At 38.8% G+C, this 25,098-nt stretch overlaps 1 protein-coding gene across 2 annotated transcripts in view; it reads left to right on the top strand.

The window, feature by feature from the left end:
* FAF2 (Fas associated factor family member 2) overlaps positions 1-24,770 on the top strand; it is a 64,884-nt gene extending 40,114 nt beyond the window's left edge. For both annotated transcript variants that reach the window (XM_008588949.1, XM_008588950.1), the window contains exons 3-11: positions 5,645-5,779; positions 7,618-7,694; positions 10,343-10,481; positions 12,057-12,142; positions 12,242-12,333; positions 13,697-13,874; positions 16,071-16,242; positions 16,926-17,069; positions 21,493-24,770. In XM_008588949.1, the coding sequence (XP_008587171.1) occupies positions 5,645-5,779; positions 7,618-7,694; positions 10,343-10,481; positions 12,057-12,142; positions 12,242-12,333; positions 13,697-13,874; positions 16,071-16,242; positions 16,926-17,069; positions 21,493-21,675 (1,206 nt within the window). In that variant the 3' untranslated portion in view covers positions 21,676-24,770. The remainder of the gene's footprint in view (positions 1-5,644; positions 5,780-7,617; positions 7,695-10,342; positions 10,482-12,056; positions 12,143-12,241; positions 12,334-13,696; positions 13,875-16,070; positions 16,243-16,925; positions 17,070-21,492) is intronic.
* The last annotated feature ends 328 nt before the right edge of the window (positions 24,771-25,098 follow it).

Here is a 25,098-nt window from a genome sequence, read left to right as displayed (position 1 = left end):
TGGCTTGGTGTTGTCAGCACCACGCTCAGCCAGTGAGCAAACCGGCCATCCCTATATGGGATCCGAACCCGGGGCCTTGGTGTTATCAGCACCGCACTCTACCGAGTGAGCCACGGGCCGGCCCAACCTTTTATTTTTTTAATTAAATATTTCAACATATGGAAAAATATTGAGATAGAGGGGACAACCAGGTACCTGTCATCCAATTCCTGAAAGCCAAACGTTTTGCAGTACTTATTTCAAATTGTTTTTAAAAACGTGGGTAAGATGGAAACCTCCTGTGAACTTGCTTGCCTGTCATTTCCCCCACCTTCTCCCTCTCTTTTCCTTCTTTCCTGGAAGTGACCTCTGTTGACACTTAAGTGTTTGTCAGTGTGTTCTTTGTGGGATAAAGGTATGGTGTCTGTATTGAATAAACTCATTAAACCTGCAATTAAAATTTGCTATTTTTTTTTCTGTTTATTTGATGAGCCTACTTGACATAATGACTTGGATGCGGTTTTACTTTATTTCCCAGTGGTAATTTCTTTATTTTTTTCTGATTACAAAAACAATGTATGTCTGTGGAAAAATTTAAAACACAAGAGTTTATGAAATTGGAATTGAAAGTTCTTGACAATCATACTTTCTTGAAATAACCAGATTTGGTATTTTAGTATATTACACTTCCTTCCAGACTTTCTTATATATATAACCCTGCTTAGGTAGTTGTCAGTAATATTTATACACCTTTCTGATGTTATTAACAAGCACATCAAGAGAACATTTTTTGTACATGCCGTGGAAAAAGCAGTACATGATGCAAATGAAATATACTAGTAAATTCTATGTCTATTTTGGGAGGCGTCACTTTCTTTTATATAGTTTGACACTCTTTTATTTGACACATACAGACACCTGGCTGTTAGAACTTTCTTGTAATAATACCTTTTGTTAATATCAGATGATGTTATTTGCTTAGAATTCTAATTTGATTTCTTAATATTGCTGCCCCTACCTTACTTATTTTTGGTTTGGAATTATCTAATATAATGCATCAACATCCTTTAACATGAAATAACTTATAGTATTACAAGTATTGTAAGTATTACAAGCTTGGTTGCAAAAATACCCATGCACACACGCACCTGCATAGGCAAAGGATTCCAAGAAGAATAAAGAAGAAAATGATCACCTTTAACCCTACCACCTCATGGATAGTTAGTGTTATATTTTGGTGTGTGTCTTTTTGGACTTTTTCTGCTTCTTTATATGACTATATAGATTTATATAGAAATTTCTTCTTATACAAATGTGATTCTGCTGTATTTATTGTTTTTTTCACCTTAGTCTATGTTAGTAACTCATGAAAATAATACATAAAGTATGTAAAAATTATTTTAGTTTTAAGAAACTTCAAAGAAAGCCTAAAATGAAATATGAAAAAAATCCCACCCAAATCACTTTGCTGCTATTATCTCTCAGTACTACTCCCCCAATGTAGCCATATTAACTTTCTTTTAGTTCCTTCCACATTTTTTAATGCCTGTCTAAAAAATATATGTATGTATATTTTCTCCCATATACACCAGAGATTTCTCACAAATAAACCAGATGTTCTCAAACTTTTTGATCTTAGAATTTCTTTGTACTTCTAAGAATTATTGATGCCTTCCAAAGAGCTTTATTTATATGGGTTATAATCTATTGATATTTATTATCATATTACAAATTAAAACTGAAAAAAATTCTTGAAGTTTATTCATTTAAAAAATTTATTGCATGTTAACAAAAATAACATTTTTATGAAAAATAACTTTGTGAATCTCTGTAATGTCTGACTTAATAGAAGACAGCTGGACTTTCACATCTGCTTTTGCCTTTAGTTTGTTTTGATATGTATGTAGGGTTTTTTTTATTATTTTTTGGCAGCTGGCCAGTGCAGGGATCCAAACCCGTGACCTTGGTGTTACAAGGCTGTGCTCTAACCAGCTTAGCTAACCTGCCAGCCCCCGATATGTAGTTTTAGTTGAAGTATGTGAAGAAAATCCAGCTTCATCCAGATATGTAGTTGGAAATGGGAGAAGTATTTCAACAGTTTTTTTAGATAACTCTGGATATTCTTTGATACTATGGTAGTTTCTTAAAAGTTAGTTGCAATATGGAATTTAAAACCATATCAATGAACTTTTCATTTTCTATTATATTAAAATCTATTGGTCTGTCTTGCACTTTGAAAGGATCTTTTACCAATGCATGATTTTGTAACTTCATGCATTGGTTATTTGGAAAATATTGGTTCACTGAAACAATACTGGTCATACAAATGTTGATACATTTTACTATATGATATAATTTTCTAATAGCACCATCAAATGCATCAGAGAAGCCTTTAAGTATTGGGAAGCTGTTAAGCTTACAGTGGCAAATACAAGTTTTACAAAATTCTAATTTTTACTTGAAAGCTCTAATTTTATAATTGGCACCAAGCACTATCAGATGTGGTTTTCAAATAACAACTTTCTTGATACATAATTCATGTACTAAGCAATTCACCCATTTAAAATGTGAAATTCAATGGTTTTTAATATATTCAGTTTAGTATGTTCAGTGGTTTTTAGTATATTTGCGTAGCCATCACTACAATCAATTTTAAAACATTTTCCCCCAAATATTGTAGAATGTTTAGAACATTACCCCACCAAGAAACCCTATACACTTTTGTTATTATCCTTCTACTTCTACATCTCCCACCTCTAAACACAACCATTAGTCTACCTTCTGATTTCCCTATCCCGGACTTTCATATGAATGGAATCATATAGCCTGTAGTCTTTTGTGACTAGCTTCCTTTCATTAACTTAATGTTTTCAAGGTTCATCATGTTATGGCATGTATCAATACTTCATTCCTTTTTATTATCAAATAATATTCCCTTGTATGGATATACCATATCTTATTCTATTCGGGCTGCTGTAACAAAATACTATTAACAGGATGGCAACAAATTCATATCTCACTGTTCTGGAGGCTGGGAAGTCCGAGATCAAGGTGCCAGCAGATTCAGTTTCTAGTGAGGGCCCACTCTCTGGTTTATGGATGGTGCCTTTTAGTTGTGTCCTCACATGATGGAAGAGAGAAAGCAGCTCTCTGCAGCCTCTTTTATAAGGGCACTAATCCCATTCATGAAGGTTTTGCCCACAAGACCTAATCACTTCCCAAAGGCTTGACTTTCTAACACCATCACATTGATGATTAGGTTTCAACATAGGAATTTTGGGGGGACACAAACATGCAGACCATAGCACCCCACAGTGTCTTCATCCATCAGTTGAGAGACATTTAGATTGTTTCCACTTCGGGCTATTATCAGTAATGTCACAGTGAACATTAGTGTCCTCATTTCTGTGTGGATGTATCTTTTCATTTCTCTTGGGTATATACCTAGCAGTGGATTATATACTAGTCGTGCTGAGTCTATGATTAACCTTTTGAAGAACTGTCAGACTGTTTTCAAAGTGATTACACCATTTTACATTCCCTACAGTTGTGTATGAAGATCCCAATTCTCCATGCCCTTGCCAACATTTGTTAATATCTCTCTTTTCAATTATAGCCATCTTGTTATATGTGAATTATTATTTCATTATGGTTTTGACGTGCATTTCCCTAATGACTGAAATGATGTTGAGCATCTTTTCCATTTCTTTTGTGTTCTTTTTATATGCTGGACTAGACCTCCATCAGATATATATTTGCAAATATTTTTTCCCATTTGGTGAGTTGTATTTTTACTTTCTTGATAGTATCCTTTGATACACCAAGTTTTTCATTTTGATGAAGTCCAGTCTATCTGTTTTTTAAATTTGTTGCTTGTGCTTTTGGTGTCATATCCAAGACACCATTGCCTAGTCCAAGGTCATGAAGGTTTACACCCTTGTTTCCTTTTTAAGAGTTTTATAATTTCAGCTCTTACATCTAGGTCTTTGATGTGTTTTGAGTTAATTTTTGTGTATAGTGTGATTTAGGAGTTTAACTTTTGTTTTTGCGTCTGGATATCCAGTTATCCCAGCACCATTTGTTGAAAGATTATTCTTTCTTCATTGAATTTTAAAACTAGGGGACTACCTGGAATTAGTCCCCTAGTTTTAAAAACCGCAAAGTTTAGAGCCGCTATGAAGTTTAAAGGGCATGTAACCCTTCCAAAAACCACATTCACTTCTTTTTTTTTTTTTTTTTTTTTTTAAAGGATGACCGGTAAGGGGATCTTAACCCTTGACTTGGTGCTGTCAGCACCACGCTCAGCCAGTGAGCAAACCGGCCATCCCTATATGGGATCCGAACCCGGGGCCTTGGTGTTATCAGCACCGCACTCTCCCGAGTGAGCCACGGGCCGGCCCCACATTCACTTCTGACACCCAACTGTAAGTACAAAGAGTTCTAAAAACGACCCTCAGATCTGATAGTCACTTGAAGAACTCACTGAAAGCTGTTATACTCATGGTTACAGTTTATTCAGATTAAAACCAACTAAAGGAAGAGACACATAGAGCAAAGTCTCTCACAAGTTTCCAAACGTGAAGCTTGTTTATTCCTCTCCCATAGAGTCAGGACACATTATGCTCCTGGCACATCTGTGTGACAAGTATGGATGAAGTATTGCCAACCAGAGAAGCTCTGGTTGAAGCACTGAAACCTGAGTTTCAGTGTCCAGAATTTTTATTCAGGCTTCATTACATAGGCATGATTGATTTCATTGGTTGCCCACATGGCTGAACTCAGTCTCCAAGTCAACTGAGTTACCCAAAGTCCCTATTGTAAATCACACAGCTGATCTTTCTGGCAAGGCCAGCCTTCACCCTAAGACTATTGGGTATGGCAGCTCCAACCTAAACCTTGTAACAAAGACACTCCTATCAGGTATGACATAGATTAACTCCCAGATGCCAAAGGCAAAAGGCCAGACATCTCTTTGGGTAAGGCTAAATGTTTTACTGCACTGGGACAGATGTCCATTTTCAGGGGCAGAGTTAAGGGAATAAGGTTTTTTGGGTTTTTGTTTTTCTGAAAATCAGCTGTCTTCCAATAATCATATTAGGATATTTATGTATGGCCATCTCTTTAAATTTTCAGATTAACTCTGAGAAATATTATTCCTTCATTTTGCACATGAGGAAACTGAGACTCATAAGTTAAGCAGCTTTTCTGAGTGATGGAGCTAAGATTGAGAAGGCAGTTTCTCTACTCCAGTGCCCTCTATCAGACACCACTCATCAAGACTGCTCCATTGCACAACTCCAGGGGCACTGTCCATGTTGTATTCTCTGTGGACTTTTCTTGGGATTATACCAGTGAAGCACCTTATATCCCAGCCACCCTAAATAATATATACCATCTGAATAAAAAGCAGTATGTTTGCTGCATAAATGAAGCTTCCAGGCAGGTTCCCTGGTCTCCTCTACCATGCATGAATTTTCAAGCCATCACCCCACATTGCCTCCCAGTACAGCAGGGTAAAGGGTCCTTGAAGATACACTCCTTGAGTGACCTTTTAGTGTATTAATGATCATCCTGTTTTGAAACACCAAGCAATAGTTGCCTTATCTCTTCTTCTGGGTTGATTTGAGCATCACTGAAACTCTTGCTACTATATTTTCCTTCTCAGGCTGCTGTACAAGACAGACTGAATGAGCAAGAGGGTGTACCAAGTGTTTTCAACCCGCCTCCATCCCGACCCCTGCAGGTTAATACAGCTGACCACAGGATCTACAGCTATGTTGTCTCAAGACCACAACCAAGGGCAAGTTATTTTGTACTGAAATTTCCCCCTTTTTTTATTATATTTGTATTCACTTGGTTATATTGATCTCTGTATAATAGGAGCAAAGGAAATATTCAGAATGTAAACCTGTTAGGTAGACCTGGCTCCTTGGTAGATTTAGTGGGTATTATCATTTTGCCTTGATTTCTTAATGAATTGATATAGAAACTATCCATTTTCTGTTCTTTACTAGTTTGGAGAGTGTTTTCTATGCCTTGTTTTGAGTACATGGGTAGGTTTATTTACACGACTAAAAATGTTTGCTACGTGTTTAAGAAGTCTCCCACTTTTAAGTTAGAATCTATTTACCGAGTTCTTTGTTGCTGCAATTTACTTAACTTTAATCTACTTTTGAGGAATTACTTGGAATCTTTGTGGGGGCCTTGACCACATCTTTGAAATTGGTCTTAAAGTTCTGTAGCAAGGTGATTAACTGAGATTTAACAAGCATTTAAGAGTGTTCGGATAACCTGATATTTTGCTGTTGGGGATTCAGAGATGAATAAAGAGCCAGTCTTCTCATTTCACATTTAATTTCTTGCAGTCTAGTTAGAGAAATCAGATTTGTGTACTAATAATGAACTCTGAAGGACTTCTTGGAGTTTTCCTTTCTTATCCTTGGGGTTGTATTCACCTCTTATATTTGCATTTAGAATCCTAAGAGAGCACTTTCTTTAACCATGCAGCATTTACAGTTTACTCCATCATAATACCTTTTTGTGCAGTACTTGTTATTTTATTTTATTTTATTTTATTTATTTATTTTTTTTTTGTCTTTTTCCGTGTCCGGCAACGGATCGCAACCCTCAGTGTTGCCCCCGTACCGGACCAGGGACCGGCAGCGGGATTGCAACCCTCGGCGTTGCCCCCGCACCTCGCTCAGCCAGTGAGCGGGAAATGGTCTGTATGTGGGATCCGAACCCTCGGGCGGGAGCGCCACCGCGCTTCCCAAATGGCGCACTTATCCAGTGCGCCACCGGGCCGGCCACCATGCAGCATTTACAGTTTACTCCATCATAATACCTTTTTGTGCAGTACTTGTTATTTTAGAAATGGGGTTTCTAATTAGTCATTTTGGGGCATTCTGAAGTAGAAGGGCACAGATTTCTAGAGCAATTGTACAGCTCAAGGAGTAGTTCTGTATATGCCCAGTGTTTCCTCAGCTTGCTTTGGTCTTGACTTCATGTTTGGGACCCTAATGTCAGCCATGAGGCTCCAGAGCTCCCTGGCCATAGACACAGAAGGGGTCCCAGGTTAACACAATATAATGTCTAAGAAATGCTTTGTAAACTGTAAAGCCCTGTATGTATACTAGTTAATAATTAATAACAGCAGTAATAATATTGTTAATAAATAGCATTATTACTAAGATTAGCAGCTACATGGGGATTCATCATTGTGGTTAAATTTATTATTTATATACAGATGTCCAAGGTAGTAATAATGGTTATCTTTCTTGCTATTTTTATATACTGTATTTTGATGTAGAAATCTGAAAAGGAAAGAATGAATATTTATCATCTGGGGATATGAACTTCCAGTTGAATTTAGCAACTAATATAAGTAGCTGCAGAAAAAGTATTAAAGCAGATTTAATACAAAAATTATGTGAGAAAAAGAAAAACAATAATATTAGATGAAATGAGATCAAAGGCAGTATCATTTAAGAAGGATGAGGTGGCCAGGAAGAGGAAACTGTATTACAGAGGGAGAAGTTACGTGGAAGGACAGAAAAGAGTGTAAAAATCTTAACTAGCCATTTTGTAAAGTACTAGAGATTGAGAGAATGGCCTCTAACTTTGTTTTTGGAATTTCAGGGACTGCTTGGATGGGGTTATTACTTGATAATGCTTCCATTCCGGTTTACCTATTACACAATACTTGATATATTTAGGTATGTACCTCTGTGTTTATGTATTAGTAGCAACAGGATAGACTTTGGTGCTGAAACTTGAATCAGAATAAGTTTTGTGCTCTATCAATTTTGACTTGCCAATTTGTCATCAGATTGAATACTCTTCCTGAACTGTCTTTTAATATAGTATAAAAGTATTTTGAATTATTCAGATGTAAGGGCAGGAGTTATGAAATGAAATTGTTTTAAATTAGTCTTGCCTATTGTTTGCAAGGATCAGTCTGCCTACATCTATTGTTCCCCACCACCATGTTTGTCACCTCTACATTCCCTAGTTAATCTCCACACCCTTTCCTTTCTAACCACCATTATCTCCTAGCTTCACACTCCTTAGAACTTTTACCCTAAACCACTTCTCCATCTGACTACTGACAATCTCAACAAATTCCCTCGCTCTAAGATTACCAACTTTGTGCTAGATTCCTCCCACAATAATTGTACCTGTCTAGACACTCCTTCTGTACATTTTACTCTTCCCTGGCAACCCCGAGGTTGCTGACACTGGAACTCTTTTATATATACACCCACTTGCTTCTTACCTTCACCTTTCTTCTAGCTTCGTTCATGTACCATTCAAAGAGCTCATCATTGGAAGCTACATAGGCTCCAAGACTAGAAAATGTTGAGTGGGGCCCAACTTCCTCACACATCAGGTTTACGTTATCTAGTCTAGAGCCACACTTAGGCTTGGTTAGAAACTAAAACGTTTATGGGCATCCAGGTCAACAGATGGAGCTAGATTATGTGGTCTGGGCCTTACATATAAGGCAACCTTACCTCCCATCAAATATGGTGGGACAGGGAGCAAGGCTGGAGGTGAGGACCCAGCTGCAGAAGTGCAAGTATCAGATAATACTTTTTTTACCTTGGCACCTTGGTGTTTTATGAGACTGCCTGCTTAATGGCTTCCTTGCTTTAGCAAAGTTCTTAATGGTTACCAATTAACTATTTTAGTACTCTTTCCATCCCTATTTTATTTACAAATGGGCATGTGAAAACTTTAAAAATCATAATGTAGACTGAGTTGACCTTTCTTTTTTTTTAAAAAAAGCTGATTGCCCAGAGTTGTATAAGCCATGAGACTATATTGTAATGAGAAACAAAAAAGTTAAAGCCTTTATCCATTCATCAAAATTTGAAAACTTTAAGGAGATAATCCTAAAATACTTTACTTCAGAGAAAGTAGTTAAAGCATCAGTCTTCTGAAGGACTTGTAATCACTGCCCCACACACATAACTTCTTACATTTTGTGTTTTTAATTTGCTCTGGAATGATAGTGCCGGTGAATTTTATTTGATTACTCAGGAGAAATTCCAAGTGGAGTTGTATATACATAGGGAATTTGTTGAGGGGGTAAGGTATTGGCTCAAGATTTGGTAAGGAAAGTGTCCTAACCTAGTCATCTTTTCTGTGCTGAAAATTCTTCAAGAAAATGAATATTGTTTGCTTTTCTTGGGATAATATGCATGGCATGTGTTACTAATTTTAATGCAGCTGTATCATCCAAGCAACTTATTTAATGTTATGTAGCACGTTGGCCTCTGCCCCATTGCCTTTTGTGGAAACCCAAAGGATAAATAAATGGTGCTATACAAATATAATAGGATAGATTCTTTAGAAACAGATGTGTGGTAGCATCAGGTCATGCATCCTTAACTTAACAATAGCTACCAGTACTCCACATCTGTTCATGTACTCTGGGTTACTCTTAATAACTTCCTGCATGGATGCCATCAACCATAAATCATCAAGCAAAATGTACTTGCCCCCCCCTTTGAAAAGCAAGTAAATCATGACTACAAGTTCAGGTTTGAAGTTCCTGTCTATACTTTGAATAGCTTGCGAGTATGAACTAAAACTTTAAAATCCCAGGAGAACAAAAAGGAAAGGGAGAGGCAAGAAGGACAACCAGAAAGAGATCTCTGTTTGAGAGCAGTGCTGTCTAATAGAACTTTCTGTGATGATGGAAATGTTCTGTATCTGCACTGTTCAATATGGAAGCCACTAACCAAAAGTGTCTAGTGTGACTGAGGAACTGAATTTTTAATTGTATTTCATTTAATAAAATTAAATTTAGAATAGCCACATGTGGCTAGTGGCAGCTGTATTACACAGTGACATTCTAGAGAGTCTTGGGGCATAGCCTGACCCACGATCTTTTTGAGTATTGTGTCTTCCTTTTCAAACCCTTCTAGCCCTAAATTTTTCTTTAAGAAGCACTCAGGAACTGTTTAGGCCAGTGTTAGAAAGTATAATCCTAGTAGTTTGCATTCTTCTCAAACAGGCACTGGAACAACACTGCTGCTTTGCAGCTGTTGAGCCAGACTCTACTCTCAGGTTTGATGGTCTGCTCGTAGACCATTTGACTCCTTTTGCTGCCATGCCTCTGGCTCTGTTATAGGAAAATGTACAAAATGGCCCACTCCATGTGCACTATAGTAAGCTGGATTTATGTAATATTTATTCCTTCTTCCCCAGGTTTGCTCTTCGTTTTATACGGCCTGACCCTCGCAGCCGGGTATGCTGCCATGCCTCTGGCTCTGTTATAGGAAAATGTACAAAATGGCCCACTCCATGTGCACTGTAGTAAGCTGGATTTATGTAATATTTATTCCTTCTTCCCCAGGTTTGCTCTTCGTTTTATACGGCCTGACCCTCGCAGCCGGGTCACTGACCCTGTTGGGGACATTGTTTCATTTATGCACTCTTTTGAAGAGAAATATGGGAGGGCACACCCTGTCTTCTACCAGGGAACGTACAGCCAGGTCAGTGCCACAAACAATATAGGTACCAACCTACTGATATGATTCTATCCTGAAAGGAAAGTATAGCCTAGCACTGAACATGTCATTCTTTTTCTTAAAAACCTCAAATCGTTCTTTACTGCTTACAAAAAAAAAGACCAAACTCTTAAGCAGGGCCCCTCTTGATCTAACCCCAACCTTCTTTTGAGGCCTTTTCTGCATAACTTGTTTCCCCATACTATAGGTTCCAGCTAAACCATTTCCCTGAACATGCTCTGTACTTTCCTACTCCTGTGCCTTTGCTTTTGCTGGAATGCCTTCCTCATATTTTTGCTAATTGTAATCTTGCCCATCCTTCAACCAACTCATGTCACCCCCCTCTTATAACAATTTCTGATTGTTGTGCCCTATCCTGCCCTACCTCGCGATCTAAACTATTAATCTTTCCTTGTGTTCTTTCATAGTTTTTTTTAAGTTTATATTTATTTCACATTCTTTCTTATATTATAGTTATTTGTGTTCATTTCTCATCTCCTCTATTAGACTGTAAGCCTCTTGAAAGCAAAGCCTAAATCTTCTTTGATTCCTCGCAGAGTTGAATAAGGGTATTGACCATAGACTCAATCACACATCTCATTCAACCTAAGGCACACAGACTTTTGACTGTCTCCTCTTGGGGGAGGAAAAATTAGAGTTCTGTGGGTACTAGGCATATCTCTAGTTTGCCAGAGAAAAATATAGAATGAACACCATATCAAAATGCAAAAGGGTAGTTCTATTCTGCAACCTCCAGGATTCCTGAATATATCTGGAGAAAGAAAAATGCTTACTGTTGCTTCCTGCTTTGATTTTCCCACATCTGCTTTTTCTCACAGTCAGTCTCCTCACTGGCTACTGCCACCTTACTCAACAAACATTGCTGTACACCTGGAACTGTGCTCAGTGCTAGAGATACAGAAATGAATAAGATGAGCACCTCTCATGTACCCTTTTTGCTATGATCCTGAGGGTGGACCACCATTGGCCATTCAGGAAATCTTAAGTGAAGTGTGCTTAGGAGCATGCATATGCAACAGCACACATAGAAGTCTTGGACACTAGCCTTGTCTTTGAAAATCTTGAGAATGCCTTTAGGTCCCACAGTCTCTCACTCCTGCTTGGAATGTAGCCTGGGAGCAGGCTAATCTTCGCAGTTATTTTTTAGTTACAAGGATGTTGTAGCTTTGAACTTGCAAAATTCTCACCTCACTTTCTACATGGTCAGATTCTCCTGTTTTTTCTTCCTTTAGACTGTGGGAACAGCTGACTTTCCTCTGATTCGTTGGGAGCCTGTATTTGTCAGCCTGTCTACTCTCATGTGCCTGATTCAATTTAAATTCTAACAACACTAAAACCTTTTCATTAAAGCTTGTTAGCATGGACTAATGCCAGGGGTGTGAAGGTAGGATGTTAGGAATTTTCTAGTTTCTTGCTCACCTTTTTTCCTTATTTCTCTTGTTATTCCTAAATATGTAGCTGTATCTATAGGACCCTTAGCCTGATTAAAATCTCAAAGCACAGTATTCATAATAATTAGTGATCTTCTGTTTCTCACAGGCACTCAACGATGCAAAGCGGGAGCTTCGCTTTCTTTTGGTGTATCTTCATGGAGATGATCACCAGGACTCTGATGAGTTCTGTCGGTAGGTAGATTGATAGTTTTCTTTCTCTTTTCTGACCCTTTGTGCTGACAATTTGTAGTCAGTGAGTAGTTCTCATGTCCTTTTCATCCCTTTCCACAGCAACACACTCTGTGCGCCAGAAGTTATTTCACTAATAAATACTAGAATGCTCTTCTGGGCATGCTCTACAAACAAACCTGAGGGATATAGGGGTAAGTTGTGTTTCTTTTGCCTCATTTGAGATTGTCAGAGTATCTTTGGAATGGTCTGGAAAAACATGCTACGCCATTTGTTACATGACTATTCCGCGGTAGACAGAATTCCAGTTGCTGGTTTTTATATTTTCTTGTTTAATCCTCTCAGCAGTCCTGAGAGATGAGGGTTTTATTATCTCTACTTTATGTTTTAGGAAACAGGCTCAAAGATTTGTCAGTGGCCCATGATCACCCATTTAGCAAGTTTGGGTGTGAGATCAGATCTGTCAGAATATAAGGCCCATTCTTTATAGTTTAACCATTGCCAGAGCCTGTTTTATTTTTTTAAATCCCCAATCCTGGCCAGCAGCTTGTCTTTAATTTAATGTGCTTTTTACTGAAGAGTGTATTCTCTTCCTCAGCAATTTTAACAGAGGTTCTTAAGCAATGACTTAGTTGTCTGAATACCTTGAGTGTTAATATGGATTCTGAAAGTTTAGAAGTTGAAGACATGAAGTAGTAGAAGATATGAAGGCATCCAGTGAAGAAAAGTGCAGTCATTTTGCAGCTGCTTCTATCCAGCTACCTTTGAGTGTATACTAACATGCCAGGCACTACATCAGATCTTGAGAACCAAAGATGCAGCAGATGTTTTTCCTGCATCCTGGATCTGAATCTTTACTCCTAATTGTTTTTTAAACATCTTTAAGTACCTGCACCATGCATTTTGCTCCTCTAGTATGGCAGGTCAGGGTGGGGGAAGCAATGAATAGGAGGAGACTAAAGATAACATCTTTTCATTCAAACCATAAAGAAAACATAGGTGTAAAACTCCATTATGGTAAAATGTTGGTTATTTGGAGACCAACTTTCTAAACTTCTTTGGAGCAGGAAAGCTAACTTTTTTAGGGGTGGAAAAAAAAGACATATGGGAAAAGGGGAAAAGGAAAGGATTAGTCAAGAGGAAGAAAAGACATAGAGAAGATGATGATGAAGATTATCACCAGTAGCATTATGCTGAGACTTGTCACCTTATAGGTTTCTCCCCCTCACACAGGGAAGAACTGTGCTAAGCAGAAACCAGATTCTTTAATAGACCCTTTTTCTACCATCAAGTAAGCATTATCCTTGAACTCTGCAGCCTTCTCCAGCATCATCACAACAGCCTCACCTCCACCAGAAAAGCCTGTTCTATTCTAATCAAGCACCTAGGGATAGGGACACAAATGTATAACAAAAATAAAAGATTAAGAAACTAGGAGGAAAAAAAGGTAGGCAGAGAATAGATGACATTTAAGTTAAAACAGCTCATTGTGGAAAGTCTGAGTTGATCTGCTTCATCCCCAAGTCCTGCCTTTGATCTGCTGGATTTTGCTGTCAGTCTCACAGGCTTTACGAGAAAACACCTATCCATTCTTGGCCATGATTATGCTGAAGGATCGGAGGATGACTGTAGTGGGACGGCTAGAAGGCCTCATTCAACCTGATGACCTTATTAACCAACTGACATTTATTATGGACGCGAACCAGACTTACCTGGTGTCAGAACGCCTAGAAAGGTACAAGGGAGTTCCGTTCTGGAAGAGAGAGACCGGTAGTAAATCTGGAGGACTGACCTGGGGCTCTGTAAATCCTGATTTCCTCCCTGTCTTAAGCAACTTTAAAAGCCGTACTCATTTAGTGTCAAAATATTTATGTACTTTGACCTAAAATCCTCAACATCAGATCATCCATTTTTAGAGATATGATTCAAAATAAAGACAGGGCTTTATGTTCAAACATGTCATTTAGATAGCAGAACATGATATAAAAAACTTAAAAGCAAAAAATGTGGAATGGTACATTTTTCTTCCCCCCTGCCCATTAACTAAGTTTGGTACATTATAGAAAATTTGAAAAACACAGAAAAGCACAAGAAGAAATTAATAACCACTTATAATCCTACCACCACTTTTAACATTCTGGTATACTTCCTTTTAATTTTATAGACACTACACACACCCCTATATACATACACATTTTTTGTAAAATTGGGATAATACTATCTTGTAAGCCTTTTCATGCAATAATATATCACAGCATTTTCCCTCATCATTAGATATTATTCTGCCACATTTTAAAAATTACTCCATAGCTTTTTCCCATTATCTAAACACATTATAATTTAACCAGGCCACTCTTGCTGGATTTATAGATTATTTTCAGTTTTTTACTAATATAAATAGCATACTGGAAGATAATTTTTTACAATTTGTGATGATTTCCTTAGATTAGAATTTAAATTCCTGGAAGTGTAATTTGGGGTCAGACAATATAAATGTATTTAAGGTTTTTAATTTGTAATGCCAAAATGCCCTCAAGAAAGTTATACAAACTTAAATTTATGGAAAGCTTTTAATAACATGGGGAAAAGCTTGTTAGAAAAATGTTAGCAAAATGCAGGACTAAAAACTTTACAATATAGTATGATTTTAACCATATAAAAAATAAAATGTATAAGAGAAGAAACAGGGGTGATGGAAATGTTCTGTCTTGGAGTGGTGGTTACATGGTTACATTTATCTAAATTTATTGAATTGTACATTTAAGATCTGTGCATTTCAATGCATGTAGATTTTATCTTAATGTTTTTTTTTTTTTTTTTTGGTCTTTTTTGTGACCGGTAAGGGGATCGCAACCCTTGGCTTGGTGTCACCCGCACCGCACCGGCCATCCCTATATAGGATCCGAACCCGCGGCGGGAGCACCGCTGCGCTCCCAACACTGCACCCTCCTGAGTGAGCCACAGGGTCGGCCCGATTTTATCTTAATTTTTAAGGAAGTATAAAACAAGAGTGTCTGTTCAACCATTTTGACCAACTAAATATTGTTCTTGCTAAGATAAAACAAATCTGTAAGAGAGAAAATAGGAAATCCACCAAAATGTTAGTGTTTTGCCTTTTTTTAGTGGAATTCTGAATAACATGTTTTTTATATTTTTCAAATCTTCTACAACATGTGTGTGAATGTGGATGTGTAGTTTTTTTGTTTTATGAAAGCAACATACAGGGCTGGCCAGTTAGCTCAGTTAACGTTTATAGTGTGGTGCCGATAACACTAAGGTCCAGGGTTCAACCCCTGTACTGGCCAGCTGCCAAAAAAGAAAGAAAGAAAGCAAAATACAAAAATGCAGTAACCCAAAAGGATATTTACCTATAAAATAGGATGTTGATGATCACTTCATAACAATAATACTACGTTAATTTTGTTAGAATTAGGGGGAAAAGACAGTTTTATTTTAAAAGTTAAAAGAGGAGAGGAAAGCTTGCCATTTCTTTTTCTACCTAATTAAACTGGGAAAAGAGATGACTCTTTCAGATTCTGCCATGCTCTGCTGTTGTTATTTCTTAGGGTAGTGTGAAATAGTCATCTGCCAAGATTATCAACATTTTTACACACGATCCCCCCCATTTCAGTATAAGAAAACAGCTTTGTGGGCTGGCCCAGTGGCACACTGGAGAGTGCGCTGCTTGGGAGTGCGGCGGTGCTCCCGCCGAGGGTTCGGATCCCATGTGGAGACCGGTTCCCGCTCACTGGCTGAGCGCGGTGCGGGCGCAACACCAAGGGTTGCGATCCCGTTGCCAGTCCCCGGTACAGGCGCGACACCGAGGGTTGCGATCCCGTTACCGGTCAGTAAAAAAGACAAAAAGGGGAAAAAAAAAAACCCAGCTTTGTGAGATTGCTGTTTTCTTTCTTTGCTTTTGATCTGTCCACAGAGAAGAAAGAAACCAGACCCAGGTGCTGAGACAACAGCAGGATGAGGCCTACCTGGCCTCTCTCAGGGCTGACCAAGAGAAAGAAAGAAAGAAACGAGAGGAGCGGGAGCGGAAACGGAGGAAGGAGGAAGAGGTGCAGCAGCAAAAGCTGGCAGAGGAGAGACGACGACGGGTAATGTACTTGTGTCTTGGCTCCCTGTGATTCCCAAGTTGCCCAGACTGTGTCATCTTGGTCTTTTCTTTAGTGTTAAAGGAAAAAAACTAGACAATGTTGGGATTGTGGGTGATTTAAATTTTTATTAGCATTTAAATATTCATTTTTAGTGTTAGCTGATTTGGCTTTTCATTCATGATCTTGTTTCATTATGTGTTACCACTTGCTTATATCCAGTGTCTTTTAGCCATTCCTTTTTTCTTTTTTCGGCAGCTGGCCAGTGCAGGGATCCAATCTCTTTCCTCAAATAGTTAAACCTAAACACAGCCAATAAATAATGCATGTGATGCAATAGTACTTTGAGTTAGGCTGTTTCTGACTCTTGCCAAGAGGATTTCCTTATAATTAGTAATATATAATTAGTAATTAGTTATTAATATATATATATTTTTTTGGTCTTTTTTTTGTGACCGGCAGCACCGCGCTCAGCCAGTGAGCGCACCGACCATCCCTATATAGGATCCGAACCCGCGGCGGGAGCGTGGCTGTGCTCCCAGCACCGCACTCTCCCGAGTGCGCCACGGGGTCAGCCCAGTCATTAATATTTCTTATGACTGCACAATAAGTCTACACAGTCATTGTATTTGTTTTCCGTTTCCCTGTTTGAGCCCTAGCCTCACCTTTGCTTTGTGTCTTTGCAGAATTTACAGGAGGAAAAGGAAAGGAAGTTGGAGTGCCTGCCCCCTGAACCTTCCCCAGATGACCCTGAAAGTGTCAAGATCATTTTCAAATTACCCAATGATTCTCGAGTAGAGAGACGATTCCACTTTTCACAGTCTCTAACAGTAAGGACTACCTAAGTTGTGTGAAGTGTATGTAGTATGTGGGCTGTAGATTTGGAAACTTTTATGGACTCTTGAGAGTGCTATTGGTGAATCTCCTGCTCTTATGAGCAGGAGAGGAACAGAGAGAGAGATGGATATGACATCATTGGACGCCAGGAAGAGTGCTATGATATTGTAGGTTTCTTCAGTGCCAGCTGCCAACTCGAAGCAATTTTTAAGATTTTCTTTCATCATAATATTTGAGCTCTGCTAAGAAAAAAGTCCCTCACAAGACATGTGTGAGGGTAGGTGGTACTTTCATGCTCTCTTCTTATATTGGCTTCAGAATCCCATCAAAATGCCTTGTTCTGTAGAGAAAGCTCTGTCTCCAATGACCTAGAAGCCCTGGAATTACAAATCTGAATATAAGTGCATGTGCAGTTTGGATGCAGTTGTCTGTCCCTTTCTACTCACTTAGCCCATAAGAAGTCCCACTTACTGAGGCTACCTTTTATGTGTGGTATCCATACAGTGGTGTTTGTCATTTCCATAGAGAAGTAGTTAAAGCAGAGACTCTTAGAGGATCAAGTACTCATTCTTCCAGAATTACTAGATGTGTTTCCTTGGTCAGTTTACTTAATCTCTAAGCCTCAATTTTTTCATCTGTAAAATGGTTGTAATAATAGACGCTCCCTAATAGGATTATTGTTAGGATAAAATTCATAGAAACAGTTCAACATTGTGCCTGGCTTATGGTAAACACTCAAATAGTAACTATTGTTTTTTGATTTAAAACCAAAAGAAAATTTCTGTTTATATTGAGATTAGTATGTTGCCTTTAGAAATTTACAGCTATTGTAGATTCTGCCATTTTCTCAATCACTCAGAATAATCAAGAATAAACTTCATAATAGGAATGAGGATGCACTGTAGTCAAATGAGGTAGGGTAGTACATTCATTGCTTCTTCTTATTTAACTGGAGAACATTGGATAAGTTACAGAATCTTACAGAGCCTCAAATTTCCCATCTGTAAAATGGAAATATAATCTGCTCTCTAATAACTTTAAACTGAAGATACGTCATGCACTGAGTTAGACAGTCTAGGGATGATACAGATGAGTGAGACGTGGTTGTGGAATTCATGGAGCTTACTGCCAGCAGGGAATGTTAAGACTGAAAGAACTAGTACTTAATAAACATTATGAGCCATGCTGGTGAGAAAGACACAAATGGCTTCCTCATTTTATTTGTGTATCTCATGTTTGTGCATTTATTTATATTGGGGGAAGCACTCACATCTCTAACTTTGGATTTTTAAATTGAGATAACATGAGTGTGTCTCACACAGTACCTACCATGTAGTAGGTCATTACTAAGTATTAATTCCTTTCCCTTGGGTTTCCCTGTGTATGCTAACTATGCAGATTTGCATATGGATTTTAGTTTGCATGTTTACCAGGAATTTTGCTGTTGTACCCCTGAACTCTGGAACTTCAAGAAGTTTCTACCTCCAAAACTCTGATAGATAAAACTGTATGTGAAAAGCCTAACCAAAATTTACTTTCCTGAGAGTTTCAGAGGTAAAATCTATTCAAATTTTGGAACAGAATAGTCTTGTAGCCACGGGGGAACCAATCATTCATTAACTACTTAATCCTTGAAGTCTTAAATAGTTTCCTCACTCAAAGCTATTTTTTAAAAAAAGAATATCATGACCACCTGATTCAGAAAAAAAAGCTTGGTCATAAATTGGGCTTGAGGTGGGAAAAAAGTGTGAGGGAGGAAAAGTGCAGTGGTAGTGCAGGCCTGGATTCAACATCCACAGAGACAATAACATGTAGCCAAGTAATGGTTCAGTGTTTAAATGTACATAAGAGACATCCAAATTATACTCAGCCCCAAACTAATTTTTCGGTCCATTACAAACCAAAAAGGATCTCTAATCGTGATGTAATCTGTTTCCTGATGGTGTCAGCCCTTTGTTAATAGTAAAAAATGCCAGTTTTGTACCAATGTCAGGTATTCTTAAGCAGGGATTGAAAAGGAAACAGTGTTATTTCATCTTTATATAAAATCATGTAAGAATGATTTTATACAAGATTTTATACTTTATATAAAGTCATATAAGAGTGATTTATGCAATGATGGGTTCATACAAGAATATTTGGTGCAAGTCTAATGATGCATCTCAAGAAAAAAAGAGTGAACATTAATGGAAATTGCAAAGAGAGAAGGGAACTGAAAATGATTAAGGTTGACAGACTAAAATATGAGAAGTTTATAAAATCATGAATGGATTAGATAAAAGGAACATGTAGCCCTTTAAAAATCTCTGATGGAAGGACTGCTTCACACAGGGGAATAAACCCAAAGAACTCATGGTTCTGAGAAGTGAACAAAAAGAAAATAAAATTAGATTCACCCAAAACAGAAGGAGAACTTCAATGGTGTGTTCCTCATCTTTTGGGTTGACCTGAAAGAGGTCCCTTAGAATCCCTGTTGGAAGTAGAATGCTACCAGGACCATAGAGTGTGTTTGTTTCTTAACATGTGGCATTAAGAAACAGGGAGAGATACCAGTGACCTGTTTCACTAGTATCTCACTCACATTTTAAGTTTTAGCAATATGAGTTCTTCTGATGTTGCCTCACTTCTCGCTAAGAATTTTCCTGTACCTTGTCAGAGCCACAGCAGGGGGAGGAGGGCATTCCCACAGAGGGGAGGTCTTTGTAATGGTGGTAGGTCTTGATCAGGTTAAAGAATGTGTCCAAATGTGGGGGCAGCCCAGTACAGGAATGTCAGAGCCCAAGTGCCCCAGGGAAGGGTGTCAAAGCCAGAGCAGGGTGAGGAGGGTATACATAGGAAGGCGGGAGTTTGCATAGGGTAGGGGAATGAAGACGACCAGTTATATACGCCGTATGGTTTTATATATATATGTATATATGTATGTGTGTATTAGATTGGGGGGCGTGTATACACACACCCACCCATATTCTCTAGCTCTATCCATAAAGAGTACCTGAGAGCAACAATTTCCCAGTAGCAATGAGCATACTAGCACCTTGGCTTTTAAATACCAGTGTTCATTAAGAACAACATGAGTTCCTTGGAGAAATGGCTAATTCCAGAGCTGGGGCAGGGACAATACAAGATCAGATTGGAACACCTTGTGCCAGAAAGCAAGGAATTGTTCAGAGGATGATGGGGACATGCCAGAAAGCCATTCAGGCTGACACCATCTGGAACAGTTTGAACATTAAATAATGATTATAACATTATAACTTATTGAATAAAATAAGAAATCTTGAATCTATATTGGTATAAATAAATTAGAAAAGTTTGAGGAACAGAATATCTCCATAGTTTAAGTACCTCCTACAAAATACTCATCAATTACAAAGAGAAAAAGAATAACTTAGAGTGAAGAGGCCTGGCAGGCACCACCTTAATCAAGTGATCAAATTGAACATTGTAGATAATTAAGCAAATTGAAATTGTGCTCCACATGAATAGGATGCATTACATGAATAGGATTCATTGAGTAGAATGCAGTGTCATTTCTGTAACATTCCTGCCAGTGATGCAGAACCTGAATCTAATCATGAGTAAACAAGCATCAAACAAATTGAGAGACATTCTACAAAATAAAAGTGTCAAGGTCATGAAAGTGAAGGAGAGGCTGAGGATTTGTTCCGGACTAAAGGAGGAGACTTACAAGAGGTGACAAATAGGTCTGGCCAGTTAGCTCAGCTACTTAGAGCATGGTGTTACAACACCAAGGTCAAGGATGTGGATCCCCATACTGGCCAGTTGCCAAAAAAAACCAAAAGCAACCAGTAGATATGACAAATAAATGCAACACATTTATTTAAATAGTTTTAATTTAAAACTGGATTCTTTTGCCATAAAAGACAACTGGCAAAACTTGAATGGGGCCTGAATAATAATGTAATATATATTATATTCTGGTAATAATGTATCAATTAAATTTCCTGATTTTGAGGGCCATGTTGTGGTTAGGTAGAAGATTTTCTTGTTTGTAAGACATACACCCTCAAGTATTCTGGGGTGATGGGACATCAGGTTGGCAGCTTACTCTCAACTGGTTCAAGGAAAAATATTCTATATCCTATACTTTCAACTTTTCTGTAACTTTGTGATTACTTCTAAGTAAAAATATTTTAGCTTTTTATCAAGACAAGTTGTCAGAGAAGAAACAGATAAATCAGTTCAGAGAAGGGCTAGTGTTAGGCTTGTGTAATTTCTTTTAAAAGGACTGCCCCATGTATATGCCCTGGGAGATGGAAAAGTCCTCTAAGTAAAACTCCAAGGTAATATGATTACTTCATATCTCAGAATCATCCTGGGGATAGTTGGGAGACATTTGACTTCATTGTGTGTGTCTCTTTTTCTCACTGCCCTTTTTCTATATGACCTCTGCAGGTAATCCATGACTTCTTATTCTCCTTGAAGGAAAGCCCTGAAAAGTTTCAGATTGAAGCCAATTTTCCCAGGCGGGTACTGCCCTGTATCCCTTCAGAGGAGTGGCCCAATCCCCCCACGCTGCAGGAGGCCGGACTCAGCCACACAGAAGTTCTCTTTGTTCAGGACCTAACAGACGAATGACATTTATTCTTCCTCTCCCTTCCCACCCCAATCCCTAAAAGAAATGGAAAAAAACAAAAACAAGAAAAAAAAAGAGAGAGAAATTCATATTATTATTATTATAATACAATATTTTTTTTAAAAGACTGCTGCATCCTATGGAAGGATCAGAAACCATGCTGCCTGCAAGAATCACAGCCTGTGTGTGCGCAAGGTTAGCAATGAAAGTACCCACTCAGCAAGCCCACCCTTCCCTACAGCCTCTGCACACGCACCTTCCAGCAGACGGGGACTCTTCACCTCCACCCATCGTTGTCCCATCTGGGGAAGGGGACATTCCCACTAGTTCTCATCCATTCTTGCTTTTATGGAAAATAAAAGTGAAAAAGCTCCATCAACCAGCTACTGCAGCATCTCCTGAGGACTTGCTTCTCCCACCTCTGGAGAAGAGAGGCACAGAACAGAGATGTTCCTTGAACTGCCCACAATTTATGAATAACTTGTTTCTGTTGCTTTGTAATGACCAAAGGAATGAAGCTGACATAGGTGTATTTTTTTCCTTTATTTGATAAAGAGCCAATGCTTAAACCCATGAACTCATGCCCTGGGCTCCTTAGCCCACAATAGTGTAATAAAGGTGCCCCAGGCCAGTCTGTGCTTATTTCTGCCATTGTCCCTCTCATGCTCCCAGAGAGGTCATTCTTTTTGGTCCAACTCTTGCTGTCCTTATCACCTGTGCACCCCACTTGGAGCAGTGGGAGGAAATCTGGGTTTGTAGCCCCGAAAAGGCTGCATGTGTACGGACATACCCATGTATGTGTTGTGAACTCACCTTCAGACACAACTGCAGCTTTTCCTTGGAATCTGTACGTGGTGGTTGTTATGGGGTCTAAACCAAAGGATAGCAGCTCTTCATTCCTCTTCTGACACGTGCATGCTGTCCCTCCCAGCCCTGAGCTTTCCTGAATTGCCAAGCTAGGTGCCTTTCCAGAGGACTTAGTAGGGCCTGTGGTGGAGCCAGCAGAACCACATGAGAGTGCCCTGTCTATCTCAGTGGAAATATGTTGTTGCTGTTGTTTTAAGGATAGGAAAAAAAAAAAAGGCCTTGAAGTGAGCCAAGACAGAACTCCTAGCATGTGTAAACTGTTAGAAGGCACGTTTCAGTTTGTGATGTAGCCACCTGCTGGAGGCAGTTTTTAGTTTTTATTCTTTCCCTCTATTGCTGTGTTGAAGTAATAGAGTTTTTTTTTTTTTACCTCTGGATGTCTCATCTGTAGTTGAGTTTGTGGTAATGGGTACATGGGTCAGGCCATGTATTAACAGATGCCTGTGTGCACTGACAAGTATTCCAAAGCAATCTATAGCTAGACTGGTGTGGACTCATAACACTGCAGCCTACTGACATTACTTACTGTAGTTCCTAGCATGCTGTGAGGGCAGGGGGTTCAGATCAAAATAAAGCATAACTTGATAGATTTGTACTTCCCAAAGGCTTTCTCTCTTGCTTACCTAAAACTTAAGGACCACTCTTTTTGATAGCAGTAATATGGTCACTGTTTTCTGCAGCCCTCAGTTGTTGTTGGGGTAAACACCATGGGGCAGGGTAAGGTGCCTCACAGATATCACCTGGAGAATCTGAGAATTTCCCAGTGGCCTTGGCACATGTGTCTAGAACATCGTCTCTAGGAATATTTAAATCTGTTTGTGGCTGCCTGTTCTTCCACTTTGTTTTCTGCTGTCCCAAGGCCAGATAAGTAGGAAATCACCATCTGACTGCTGTCATAAAATATATATGGAGTGAATAGGATAAACCGTGTTCTCCACTTACCTTTATGTGAAATCTGCTTCCCACTGACAGCCATGCAAAGAGGAATTTTTCCACTTAACTCGGAGCCTCCCTCCCTTTCTAGAATTTACACCTTTTTTCCCTGGCAGCACACAGGAGGGTATTAAGGACCTTTGTTAGACTGGTTGTACTGTATAAGTATCTTGCCCACACCTCTGGGAGGTTGTAATTTTTTGTTCTTAGTAATTCAATCTTATTCTACAATGTGCACTTTATGCCTCTTGCCTTTTGATAAATGTTGTTCAGTGAAGGAGGTCAGATGGCAGAATATTAAGGAAAGTTCTCTTTATGTCACTACAACTCTTGGGACAACCTACCCATTTACTTTAGGTTTCAAGAGGCTTCACCTGAAGTACATGCCCATTTCTTGTCCCTTTTGAAACAGTTCTGCTTTAATTAGACTATGTGCCTGTCTCCTTGCTGACCCTAGTGCTGCTGCCTAGGCACCGTTTCCTTTCCTCCTGAGTAAAATATGGGCTGCACATTTTGTCACTTAATGCCAGTACAATCTATATTACTCCAAAGGATCTCTGGGAGCTTGATGGGACCTGCAAGGGAGAAAACGCTGAGAAGCCGGTGATCTGCAAGCTTTTGCTCTTGTTTCCATATCACCTCAGATTTTCAGCTGTTGTTTCCAAGTGGCAAGATGTCAACTAAACAGAAACACTTGTTTCAAGTTTTGTTCTGCACTCCCAAGACTGAAGTTGTAGATTCAGCTGAATAACCATGGGAAATGACCACGCAAAGACACCTGATAGGAGTCAGTTGAATTTTCGCAGCCTCAGTGGGGCCCTTCTGGTGTTTTCTTCCACTTCTGCAGAATTTCCTGCAGCAAATATTTCTTCCTCCTTGCTTTCCTCCACCGTGATATTCGGATAAGAGATTGCCAGAGGATATTTATCTCTTTAAAAAACTAAAAAACTAGAATCTTCAATGAGCAGTTATTATGAAAATTGCTAATGGTGCCAAGGCCAAGGAAAGAGTTTCAGAAAATGACTGTGAGGAGTGATAACCCCCAGAATGCAAAATCAGGGGAGTATTATAATCTGGTGCTTGAACAAGGAGCTCCACTTTACAACTGGTTTTTTTAGGACTTGTGAGGAACGCAGCAACAGGAAATCCATCCACAAAGGATGCAGTGCCCCAACTTGTACTGCACCTGAATAGTTATGTGATAATTTACTGAAGAAATCTAGTGTACTTTAAATTTTTTTCATAAAAGTTTACATTGTATTGTAGGTTAACATTAAATGTTTTATAACAAATTTCATACAAGCTGTGGGTCTTTCTGTCTAGGAGAGGTGCAGTTGATATCTTTCTATGTGTGAATGAAAGGTTGAAAAGCCTTGGGGAGGGAACAGGGCATTGCATTCCCAAGAAGCAAGGGAGAATCAAAGAGAAGCAAGGAGTTAAAATAGGTCTTCTGGGGGCTGGTCAGTTCTCAGGTGGTTAGAAGGTGTTGTAACAACAGGATCGGGTTTGGATCAAGGTTTTGGCCAGCTACCAAAAATAAATAAAGGTAGGTCTTCTGTATTGGATTCCTGTGAAAAATAGCAACACTTAGGCAGTATGGTATAGTAGAAAGAGCAGACAGATCT

This window comes from Galeopterus variegatus, unplaced genomic scaffold (genome assembly GCF_000696425.1).
Source record: "Galeopterus variegatus unplaced genomic scaffold, G_variegatus-3.0.2 Scaffold5118, whole genome shotgun sequence".
Taxonomy (NCBI): Eukaryota; Metazoa; Chordata; class Mammalia; order Dermoptera; family Cynocephalidae; genus Galeopterus; species Galeopterus variegatus.
The sequence above is the reverse complement of the archived record's forward strand: the minus strand, read 5'-3'. Positions and strand labels throughout refer to the sequence as shown.